The sequence below is a fragment of the Silurus meridionalis genome, chromosome 18 (assembly GCF_014805685.1).
Source record: "Silurus meridionalis isolate SWU-2019-XX chromosome 18, ASM1480568v1, whole genome shotgun sequence".
NCBI classification, from domain to species: domain Eukaryota; kingdom Metazoa; phylum Chordata; class Actinopteri; order Siluriformes; family Siluridae; genus Silurus; species Silurus meridionalis.
Genome location: NC_060901.1, coordinates 11,664,671 through 11,676,780, shown reverse-complemented (window position 1 = coordinate 11,676,780; position 12,110 = coordinate 11,664,671). Strand labels below are relative to the sequence as shown.

The 12,110-nt window shown below is 38.4% G+C and overlaps 1 protein-coding gene across 4 annotated transcripts in view; it reads right to left on the bottom strand.

The window, feature by feature from the left end:
- The window catches only part of LOC124400785 (potassium voltage-gated channel subfamily A member 5), a 38,419-nt gene extending 28,419 nt beyond the window's left edge, over nucleotides 1-10,000 (bottom strand). For all 4 annotated transcript variants that reach the window (XM_046872545.1, XM_046872546.1, XM_046872547.1 and 1 more), the window contains exon 1: nucleotides 7,315-10,000. In XM_046872545.1, coding sequence (XP_046728501.1) covers nucleotides 8,054-9,688 — 1,635 coding nt within the window. In that variant the 5' untranslated portion in view covers nucleotides 9,689-10,000 and the 3' untranslated portion in view covers nucleotides 7,315-8,053. The remainder of the gene's footprint in view (nucleotides 1-7,314) is intronic.
- Nucleotides 10,001-12,110: the final 2,110 nt, after the last annotated feature.

The window sequence follows — 12,110 nt, the reverse complement described above, 5'->3', positions numbered from 1 at the left end:
GGCATAAATACCGTTCATCACAGGGCACTGTGCAGACATATTCACACCCACGGGCAATTTAACCCAGCCAGTGCATCTACTAGCATGTTTTACAGACTTGGGATGGAAACAGAGAACCCAGAGGAACTACATGTGCACTTGGGAACATAGTAACCATGGAGCCATGTGTCAACATTGTGTATGTCAACAAAGTATGTTCGCTAGTGCTGATTCTAGCTAGAGTATATGGCCAGAGGTATGTGGACACCATTACACCTATGTGACTATTACACCTGACCATTACACATATGTGTCTGCTTAACAACATCACTCCAAAACCATGGCCATTAATATTATGTAGGTTTCACGTTGCTGCAATAACAGTCAAACTCTTCTGGGAAGTTCAAACATTGACGCAAAATAGTATCTGTAAGGTGTCAGAGGAAAATAACTGACATTAAGTCTTTGTTCCAAAGGCAATCTTGTCTCCCATGTCTTCATGGACCTTGCTTTGTGCACAAACACAGTGTCATGCTGGAACATGTTTAGGCCCTTTATTTCCAGAGAAGTGAAACCATGACACTACAGCTTGCGAAGACAACCTATACAGCTGTGTTCCTCCAACATTATGGTAACAGTTTGGAGAAAGAACACATATGGGTTTGATCATTAGTTGTCCACACACTTTGGCTATGCAGTGTAGCTACTGTAGATTTTGCATACATTTGATAATGCAACAGATGGTCGTAAATCAATAACGATAGAATTACTTTCACAACTATGTACTTGAGTAAAAGTAGAAATACATTTGGTAAAATATTACTCCAGTAACAGTAAAAGTGCTCCCTTTAAACTTTCACTTGAGTAGATGTACAAAAATATTTGTCTTCAGATGTACTTTAGTATCTAAAGAACTATGATTTATTATGGCTATAATTTTCCTATTATCATTTTTGTCACAAGATTCATTGAATTAACTCAGTTTATGTGAAAAGATTTTAATGTTACTCTCAGCAAACAAATCTATTAATAGGATGACAGTAATGAGTCAAACACTGATTGATATCTACTAAAATGATCATAAGCCCAAAACATTCTTTTCAACTACCTAAAAAACAAATAAGGCCATGGGTGTTGTGGCAAGTTACTGTCAGGAGTTTCTTCCATCATTTATTCCTCTCAAAATGTTCTGTTTGCTGTTAAACTGACACTGAACTGTATGTTCTTGATAAGTAGATACCACCAAGCGGCAATCAAAACAAGTTCAAAACATAGCCTGCAGTTTTTATCCACTTATAAATAAAAAGAAATGACAGATTTCGCAAAATGTAGTTGACTAAAAAGTAAAATATTTGATTTAAAAATGAAGTAAAGTTAAAGTCTCCCCAATTGGAAACACTACAGTAAAGTACAGATACACAAAAAAATATCTAATTAAGTACAGTAACAAATTACATTCACTTCTTTATTGTCCACCACTGTGTATAAGAGATAAAGAAGGGGATGAAAATAATCAAGTACAAATATTGATCATTGTTTTTATATATATTCAGTAGCTAGAAAATTGCACGTAGATTTCAGAGAGTAAGATACAGGAATACAGTCTGGGATATAGGAACTTTGGGGTTAGCATTATGCATAGTGGTGCATTTAAATGGAAATCATGGATTTATATATTTTTAGGTGGTCAAATTCATATTGACCACATGGACACGAAAGCACAGGGATGGCCATCACTATATCACCTCTTATAACCCTCATTCTTGATATCACTGCAGTTCTAGCTGTTCTCCATCTTTTTGCAGCTGAATAGAACCAGACACTTAGCTAAATATAATAATTACAGTATGGGAAACTTCTCATCTTTATTGTATCACTAATGTGAGCCCAAGGCAAGATTAGGCCTCCGGGATGGCAAACTTTACAATATATGAAGTTAGACAGAAAGACAGAAAGCAAAAACTGGTTAGTTGCTACTTACCTACAAAACACTAAATGATTCCCATGTATTTATCCAGTCTTTTAACACGCCACAAACCGTCACACTCTTTGAGATCTCAAACCTCTGGACTTCTAGTAGTTCCTAGAATAGCAAAGTCCACTAAAGGCAGGAGAGCATTCTCACATTTAGCTCCTAAACTTTGGAATAGCCTTCCTGGCAGTGTTCAGGGCTCAGACACACTTTTTTAAGTTTAAGAGCAGATTAAAGACATATTTTAAGCAAGGCCTACACATAACACATAACACATATTACAACCTTGTGCTCCAGTACATCTGATCGAATGCACATTATCAACTTGTGCTTGTTAATATTATGAACAGCAGCTACGCTAATTCCTCTCCACTGCTTCTCTCTCTTTACCCATCCAGAGGCATCCCGAGGTTGCGCAAACTCCAGTTGTGTCTCACCTCATGAAGATTATGAAGAAATAGATGCTGACGCCACAAACACCCTGAACCATCTAGAGACGTACCAGCACCATTTGGATTCCACTTCATGTAGGGTTTGGACATTGGACCTCTTCGAATTTTTAAAGGCTCCAGCATGGAAAAGCTGGTGCTGGATCTATGATGATCTAAAATGTTGAGCTATTTTTATGAGTTGCTCAGTAGCTCCTGGTTCCACAACGTCAACTGACTGTATAAGACTGTAGAAAGGACATTACTCATAATCACACACTCCGGTACTCATGGTAGTTCTCACTCTCTGGTGTTTTGTAAAGTTTTAAGATTTATAATCACACTCTCGATATCTCCCAGTGAGGATGGGGTCCCCTTTTGAGTCAGGTTCATCTAAAGGTTTCTTCCTCAGAACATTTAGGGAGTTTTTCCTTCCGACAGTCACCCCAGGCTGCTCATCACGGATAAATACACACAAGTCACTTAAATTTTTAAGTTTTGTAAATGTGCTTTGAGAGAATGTCCATTGTGAAAAGCATATAGAAATAAACCTTAACTTGAGCATGTACTGTATTTACTTGTAGCACGTACAACTGGTGGTCATTATTATTATTATTTTTTTAGTTTAATCACCGTTATTGCCAGACAGAAAATGTAAGGTAGGAACTTTAAATAAATTAAATGAATGTGCACCATCCAAGAACTATATTATTGTATTTAGAGCTTTATAATGTGACTAAAATGGGTACTTTATGATTGGCAGGCACTCATATGCCAGTTAAGCCTGCAGATAACAGACAATTTTCAATGTTTTAAGAAAAAAAAGTCAAACACATTTAAATTTCCTTCTGCCTTAATTTCCTTTCAATTTAAATTAAACCAATGCTTTGTTAAACTCCAATTTACAATACATAATGTTCAGAAATGTTATGTCTGCACTAAGTACTAACATGCATAAATTTAGATTTTATCAAATTATAACATTATTACAATAATATTTCCATGAACCTGTGCCATTTTTTTACTGTTTAAAATACTTCTGGCTGATTTGCATTAAAAAAACAAACAGTAGATTGTGCATCACCAAACTCATGGCAAACCAAATTACTTTCAAACACAAATGCATCATGCACAGGGCTACAATTATTCCTCATGGAGCTGTATTATTAATAAAGGTTGTGTTGTTTGTTACAGTAGGAGCTTTAAGGCAGATTCAGGTCAGACACGAGGAACAGATGTGTTTCCCTGCAGCTTAGTCTGCCCGCTCTAATGAAGAAAGTGTGTCGTTATTTAAAATGCTCTTGTGCTTCTAGCTAGTCATTCAAACAGGCAGGCTTGTACAGGTTTAACATACATGTGGTTTTTTTTAATATACTTTTAGGGTAAATATTTATCTTGTAAAAATGGAGGGCTGTATTGTAGAGCTCAGTGAATAAATCACACACTGTGGTTTTCTAGTCATTAGAGACTTTAGATTTAGATAGATCTAGTTGAACATTTCTGCAGGCACTGTATGCGTAGGGTGAGGTTTACCTAAAACAAAGGTATTAGTTATGTGTGATCCTAAGTTTGGAAATTTCTTTTGCACAAATCAAGACCTATCTCTAACCCTATCCCTAACCCCTAACCCTAATCCCAAATCTAACACTAACTTGTAACACCTAATCCCCAACCCTAACTTCTAACCTAACCTCTAACCCCAAACCTTAACTAACACCCTTACTTCTGCCCTCAACTATTACCCCGTGCTAACCCCAACCCTAACTTCTAAACTGAATTCTAATCCCTAATCCTATCTCCAAACCTAATTTCTAACCGTAACTCTAAACTAAGATCTAACTCCTAAACCGAACCACAACCCTAACTTCTAACCTTAACTTTAAACCCCAAACATAGCCATAACCTAACTCTTAACCCTGATCCCAACTTAAACTCCTAACTCTAACTTTATCCCATGCCTTTGTCCCCAACCCTAAACATTTTTTCTTTTTCAGTTTTCAAAAAATGTATTTACAGTTTGTTTTAAGATTATAAAATGTTCCATGGACCTATTATACCACAGAGCACACTCAAAAATTGTTAGGGAAGTGTCACTTTTTTAAAACTGTCAGTCAAATGACTTTAAAAATGTAAAAAAGATTTTACATAATTAGATGACATATAGTTCTAAATAAGGCCCAGTGAAAACAAGATGAATAGGTCAAATAGGATGCTATAGGTTTCTCACCTACAACACTGATCCAAAAGTCTTATGAACAATAAATTGTCATCTGAGCACGGGAGCATTTCCCATTGCCCTTTTGCCCTGTGTTCTATGTCCGTGGATATGCCAACCATTTTGTGGCAACTGTGCCAAAGCCTCATGATGTTGGCCTTTTCTGGTCTGTGACCTTACACCATGCCATGCCATCACAGCTATAATCACTTCAGCCTCCAGAACGGATGGAATACTTTTAGTCTTGCCATTTGCTTTAGTCCCTGTTATTAACGTAATTATGGACGAGATTCAGAAATCCAATGGAAGTAGTCTCTTCCTTTTCCTTATTAGCTTGTGCAGGGTGCTAAGAATATTTGTTTGATTATACCACATTTACTACTCCACATTTCCTAGTCCTGGGATGAGATTGCTGGGTTTATAGAACCTAATAACTAACTCTACAAATAGTGTGTGATTTTTTACATCATGTCAAAGTCAAAGCTAATTCTCTTTATCTCTGCTGCTGTTAGATAATACTCTCCAAAAGAAATGTACTTACAACCACTTTCAGTATCAATGCTTCATTTTTTACCATCCTTCAAGTTTTAGGCTTTACTGATGTTCACTTTAGTTTCTAATACACACATTAACAGCATTACTACCATTGCAAAACACACATATACTTGTAGAATACGTGTGTAATATCTTTTATATTCATATCAACAAATTAAATAAACTAGCCTTCTTGTATACTTTGATCACAGTTCTTCATAACCATGTAAGCTGTAGTGTAGTCCATTTCAGCCTGGCTTTCCCACATTTCAAACATTCCCCCGAGAGTTTTTAAACGACTTTTCGCAGACATGACAGCATTTAACATTAAGAAAGAGATCCAAGCCCCCTGTGAATGCACTACTTAATAATGCAAAAGTATCTATAACGGTGGCATGGAGATTCTAGTCCCAGCTATGGAGCAGTCATGTTAGTAGTTAAACATGTTTTTTGGCTCTGCACTCTAGGATATAATATTTCAAATGCAGCAGTGACTATAAAGTAAACTCATCAAAGTTTCACTGTAGTCACTGTAGTTACTCAATTATCTATAGTAAAATGTACTAATTTGCTTAATGATAAATAACTAAATGATCAACTATTTTTAATGAGGTTTAAGAATATTTACATTAAGGCATATATAAAGTAAAATACATTATAGATCATTACATCGGGACTGGAATTTCACTGGACCTAACCTAAAAATATTGAAACGGAATGTTTATATTTTCCTGTAGACAAGAGCTGTTGATAACAGCACACACACAAAAAGGTCAAATTCTTTAATATGATGGGTTTCTTGTGGGTCAATCTCCTGTATGTATACTGTATTCACTTACTCATCTAAACCTTTTTGTACTGGTCAGGTATAATGTAGGTTTACTTGCACAAGATTTTAGAATTAATGCTCTGTGGTACCATACAGGGTTGATAAAAAAATGGGTCGGAATTCCTTTAAAAGGTGGTGGGAGGGTAATTAAATTAACAAACCATTCACCAACAATAAACTTCTGAATATAATGAGGAAACTCTTCAGGATGTAGGCAGAAACAACTCAGTAATGTTATGAAGGACTCTTTACAGATCTCTACATGGTTCTAAATTGTAAAACACAAATGATCCTGACTTATGTACCATTGCAAAACCGGAGTAGTAAAAGGTTTTACTTTAATAAACTTCCCTGCTCTTTTTTTTTTTGTTGTTGTTGTTAAAATGCATTGGTTCAAGCTAAATGTATCCATAACCTGTACATAAAGTCTAATGCTAAAATATGCTAAGAGATTACTGAACTGTGATTAAAAAATAATCTAATTATTAATTATATTATTTACAATATTTATCTCTACCTTTGCATCTAAATGGTGTTTTCCTTTTTTGGCCATATTTTTTTAATGACAAAAATTGACATAAAGTTTGTGTTTGTGTAGCTAAAATGGTAGAACTGATTTGAGATTTTTTTTTTTTTGTATGACCACATTAAGACAGAATTTTTTTTAACTGTTTTCCAAAACGTAATTTCTATAAAATGATTATATAATATTGAAAAGAACCAATATGACAATGAGAAAATGTGGAGAGAACAAAAAAAAAAAAAACACTCATGAGCCAAAGCTTACACGCTCATCTGTGAATCACTGTGGCCTGGGTATGTACGGCTGCCAGCGCAACTGGCTTTCTTGTCTTTACTGGTCATGTGACTCACGTTAGTGCCAGTAGGATGGATTCTTTTGTGAAGAAGTGTATTTTACCTGCTTGGCTCAGGCCAAATGCCTATTAAGGGGTCAACTGATTTGAAACAATTACCCTAGAATAATTCTGCCCAATCATGCATGTCTATCCATTCACCTTAAAAGAAATTCAACACATTTTCAGATGAAAAATAAATCATTTACCAAAAGGTCAAGTGTAACATATGTCTAATGTACATTACTGGCAGATCTGTTACTCTTATTTAACACATTCTAAAAATGTTCATGTTCATTTTTACTAATAAAATGACCAGCATTTACAAACATAACTATATGTTGATATCTACAGTTAGAAATGTTATGATTTTAAAACACAACTTGTCAATATTGGCAACCTGTATCAGTACACATAGGTTGGTGCATTTGCATCCACAATAACACTAAGTTTTTTAATTTTTAACATTGAAATATGATGTGAAAAAAAAAGTGATTACTGACCTTGTATCTGGAAGATCGTCTAGAGGTGATGCACTTGATGACGATTAGTATTGAGCACACATGCGAAAATGCTTTCACTGCCACTCTCACTATTCCCCATATGCCTCTTTGTCCATCCTGATTCTGATGTTCTGATGTCCAGGTCAAAAAAATAGTTGTATCCTTATGAAGTCAAAACAACAACAACAACAAAAAAAACCAAGCTTTCTTTGCTTTTGTGCAATACCTTTTAAATCGGAATTCATCTATTTAAAAGAATTTGTAATAAAATAAATAAAAAAAAATCAAAAAACTGGATTCTTTATATACTTCATACTCCAAGTTAAAAATTAAATAGTAAAGTTTGCTTTGGAAGTCTCTATAATTTATTCAAAAGATTTATGTGTGTCCACGCATCTGAAATACTGTAGCTCCATGAATTCTGTTACATTTGAAACAACCATATCAGCAACCATGATCCTGACATGGTTGAACTGAAACCTAGTGTTAACTCTTAAATACTATTTATAGCGTCCAGCTTGGATTCAGAGAGACAAGAAGCTCTGTTAGGGGTCTAATGAAAAAAAAAAAACAATAAAAAAGCTTGTGGTGGTGACATGTTGATCATTTCAGGTGCGTAAAGACTTAAATCAGTGTATAAGACTTAGGGTGTCTTAATGTTTTTTGACCAAACTCTACTGATAAAATAAAATCCAAAAAAATCCACACACCTAACTGAAAATCTATTTGCAAACTGGCACTACAAATCTGTTTCCCTTGTGTCTAAGCAAAAACCATACAGGGAATCTTTAATGTCTGTGCTGCTGTTTGCTTTAATGTTAGCCTTTCCCACTGGTGTACTCTGACTTTCAACATCTGTAGAATTCAGGGGCGACCTGCTGCATCCATGGACATCGCTGGAGGGCTCATCCTTAAGTGCTGCTTGGTCCTGGTCGGTTTCTCGATGGTAGAAATAATTAAAGTTGGAAACGATCACAGGCACAGGCAATGCAATTGTCAGCACACCAGCGATTGCGCATAGTGAGCCTACAATTTTTCCTCCAACTGTTACAGGCCTCATGTCACCATAGCCAACAGTCGTCATCGTAACCACAGCCCACCAGAAGGCATCTGGGATGCTGGAGAAATGAGATTCGGGCTCATCAGCCTCAGCAAAGTATACAGCGCTTGAGAAAAGTATTACACCAATAAAAAGGAAGAAGATGAGAAGGCCTAGCTCTCGCATGCTGGCTTTCAGAGTCTGCCCCAAGATCTGGAGACCTTTGGAGTGCCGTGAGAGCTTAAAGATGCGGAACACCCTCACTAGTCTTATAACTCGCAAAATGGCCAGCGACATGGCCTGCTGTTGCTGTGGCCCATTGTCATGATCCTGACCGTGCTGCTGCTCCACAAGCTCTGTCCCTACTGTGATGAAGTAAGGCATAATGGACATTATGTCGATGATGTTCATGACTGTTTTGGAGAACTTGGATTTGCTGGGGCAGGCGAAGAACCTGACGATAAGCTCAAAGGTGAACCAAATCACACAGGTAGTCTCAACAACAAAAAATGGGTCGGAGAATGTGAGTGATGGGCGTGCTTGTAAAGTGGAGTTGACAGATGTCCTGCCTGCTGCTTGAAGCTCCCTCTCATCCCTGAACTCGGGCAAAGTCTCCAAGCAGAAAGTGATGATGGAAATGGTGATGACGATCACGGATACAATGGCGACGCCACGGGCAGGACTAGAGCTTTCGGGGTACTCAAAAATGAGCCACACCTGTTTCTGGAACTCATTTTGTGGTAAGGGTTTTTCTTCTTCCTTTATAAAACCCTCATCTTCACGAAAGCGTTCCATAGCCTCTTCACCCAGCTGGTAGAACCTTATTTCATCGGCAAATACATCAATGGACACATTGACGGGTCTACGGATTTTTCCACCTGACTGGTAGAAGTACAGAATCCCATCAAAGCTCGGCCGGTTTCGGTCAAAGAAGTACTCATTTCGAAGTGGGTCAAAGTACTTGATCCTCTTGTCTGGGTCTCCTAACAAGGTGTCCGGAAACTGGTTGAGGGTCCCCAGCTGCGTTTCATACCTCAGCCCGGCGATGTTAATGAGCACACGCTCGCTGCTGCCGTCATTGTCCAGGTTGTCCATCACGTCCACCACGTCCGACAGGTCCTCGTCGAAGAGGTGCGGGACGCGGTCGGCGCGCAGCAGCGCTTCCGCGGCGCTTTCGGCACAACTAAGCGAGTCGCTCACGTCGCGCATCCTCCACGAGCTCGGCTCCAGGTTAAGCTCCTTGACGCACCCGACGTCTCGGGTCGACGACGTGAACTGCTCGCGTGCGCCCCGGCAGCCTTCTCCGTTCTCCAAACTCACCAAGGCTATCTCCATTCCGGAGCCATCAAATGTTCACCAGAAAAAGCATTAAAAAAAGAAACCTGTAGATGACAATCAGATTCTCTTATAGCAGTAACAGTTTTCTTCATCTGACTGATTGCACTGAACTTTCAAAACGTGTTTACTCCGTTTCGACGTGCCGGATAATGAGCGCGCGCACGGAGCGCCAGCGCGAGCTCTGCGTTCACTGGAAAGTAAATAAAGCCCGTGAGAGGCGAGTTGAAGACCCGGATGACAAAAAAACAAGGACGCGTCCTGACGTGGAAAACGCGCACGTCGTTCAGCGTGGTGAGGGAATCCTCACAGTGTCACAGCCAGGAGGGAAACCTCCTCATTCTCCTGCCACTTTTTAAATACCACCCATCCTTTCTCTCCCTGAAAAAAAGGAGGAAGGAAGGTTGTGTGTGCAGTGAGTGAAGAAGGTTTCTGACCTTCTCAAAGTGTTCACAATCTCCATGCAAAGGAATAATGTTTAGATCATAATCTAAAGAAGCAAAGCTGACATCCGTCTGGGAATTTGAGACACATCACTGATTCTTAAGCACATGTTAATGTATTTAAAATATTATTTATGTTGTGGCATATGGCATCAAGAAATCAAATTTGCAGAAACAAGACATAATACAACATATTAAGATTTTGGATAAAAATCTTAATTCGTTGTATAATTAATTCCTTGTAGAAATAACAGGTTTCATTATTTTCCAAACCAGTAATCATTTTACCCCTTATTTTATAAAAAAAATAAAATAAATCAGCAAAACTGATTATCATTAATTCTACTAAACAAGAGCGGGTAGGTTCAGATTTTTGTGCAGATGAGATATCACCCATGAGATTTTAAAAGGACTGGACAAGATTGGGGGTTGTGTAAATAAAAAAAAAAAAACTGACTGGGAAGTTGGGACACATCATTAATCTTCACGGACATGTTTATATATTTTAAATATTATATATTTTGTGGGATATGGCATCAAGGAATCACAGTTAAGTAAAAGCAGATATTCTCCATATGCATAAAGATTTTTTCTGATCTTATAGAAACACAACAATATTAAGATTTTCAATTCAATTCATTTTTATTTGTATAGCGCTTTTTATAATGAACATTGTCTCAATGCAGCTTTACACAGATAATGTGGCGCTAAAAATTAATAAGATATTTTTTGTAAGTGTAAGTTTGTCACTGATGAGCGAGCCAGTGCCGACTGTGGCAAAAAAAACTCCCCGAGATGGCATAAGGAAGAAACCTTGAGAGGAACCAGACTCAAGAGGAAACCCATCCTCATCTGGGTTGCACTGAATCCTGTGTCCTGAGTCAGTGTAGCAGATTGTTGACATTAACTACAGTCCAAATCCATCCTCCAAGCTCCCCTTCAAACCACCCAAGGCGTTAATGAGAAATGAGAAACTATAACCACTTGCACAGAGTGACCCCTAATCGAAGAGAACACTATCCAGAGGCAGGCCTGGACGAAGTGGGAAGATCCAAAGAGGGAAGAGGGGCAGGAACAGTGGTCACTGGAACCCCAAGAGCATGTTTAACTCGACTGGCTTTTTGGCTTACATAATATTGTATTGTCGGAACGCGACACTGTGATTCTCGGAGATTCCATCGTCCGGCATGTCCGCGCTACCGGAGCTAACGGTAAGGTGCACACTCGCTGTTTTCCTGGTGCTCGTGTTCTTGATGTCGCTGCGCAGGTACCCGCGGTCCTGAAGGAGAACTTCGGAGCGGTTGTTCTTCATGCCGGAACGAACGACACCAGGCTGAGACAAACGGAGGTATTAAAGAGGGATTTCAGGATCCTGGTGGAGACGGTACGCAGCACATCACCCACAACGAGGATCATAGTGTCAGGACCTCTTCCCACTTACCAGCGAGGGGCTGAGAAGTTTAGTAGACTTTTAGCTCTAAATGAATGGTTACAGTCATGGTGTCGAGAACATAAACTTCTCTTTGTTAATAATTGGAACTGTTTCTGGGAGCGTCCTAGGTTCTTCCGCCCTGATGGCCTGCACCCCAGCAGAGTTGGAGCAGCAGTGCTATCAGATAACATCTCTAGGATACTTCACACCATCTGACTGGTAAGACATCAGGAAATCTTCGACAATGAGAACACGCATACAACAGACCAAATAGTTACAAGTTCACACACAGCCCAGTTTATAGAAACCGTATCTATCCTCGTGTAGCAAAACCAAGAAGTAAATACACAAGATCCAGAAACAATCTCATTGAAGTTAAAACTGAAAATGCCAGATAAACAAACACCAAAAAGTTTTAAAGTTTGGTCTTTTAAACATTAGATCACTTGCACCCAAAGCACTGATTATAAATGAGATGATCACAGAGAATAATCTCGATGCACTCTGTCTCACTGAGACCTGGATTAAACCAGGTGATTATATGGGT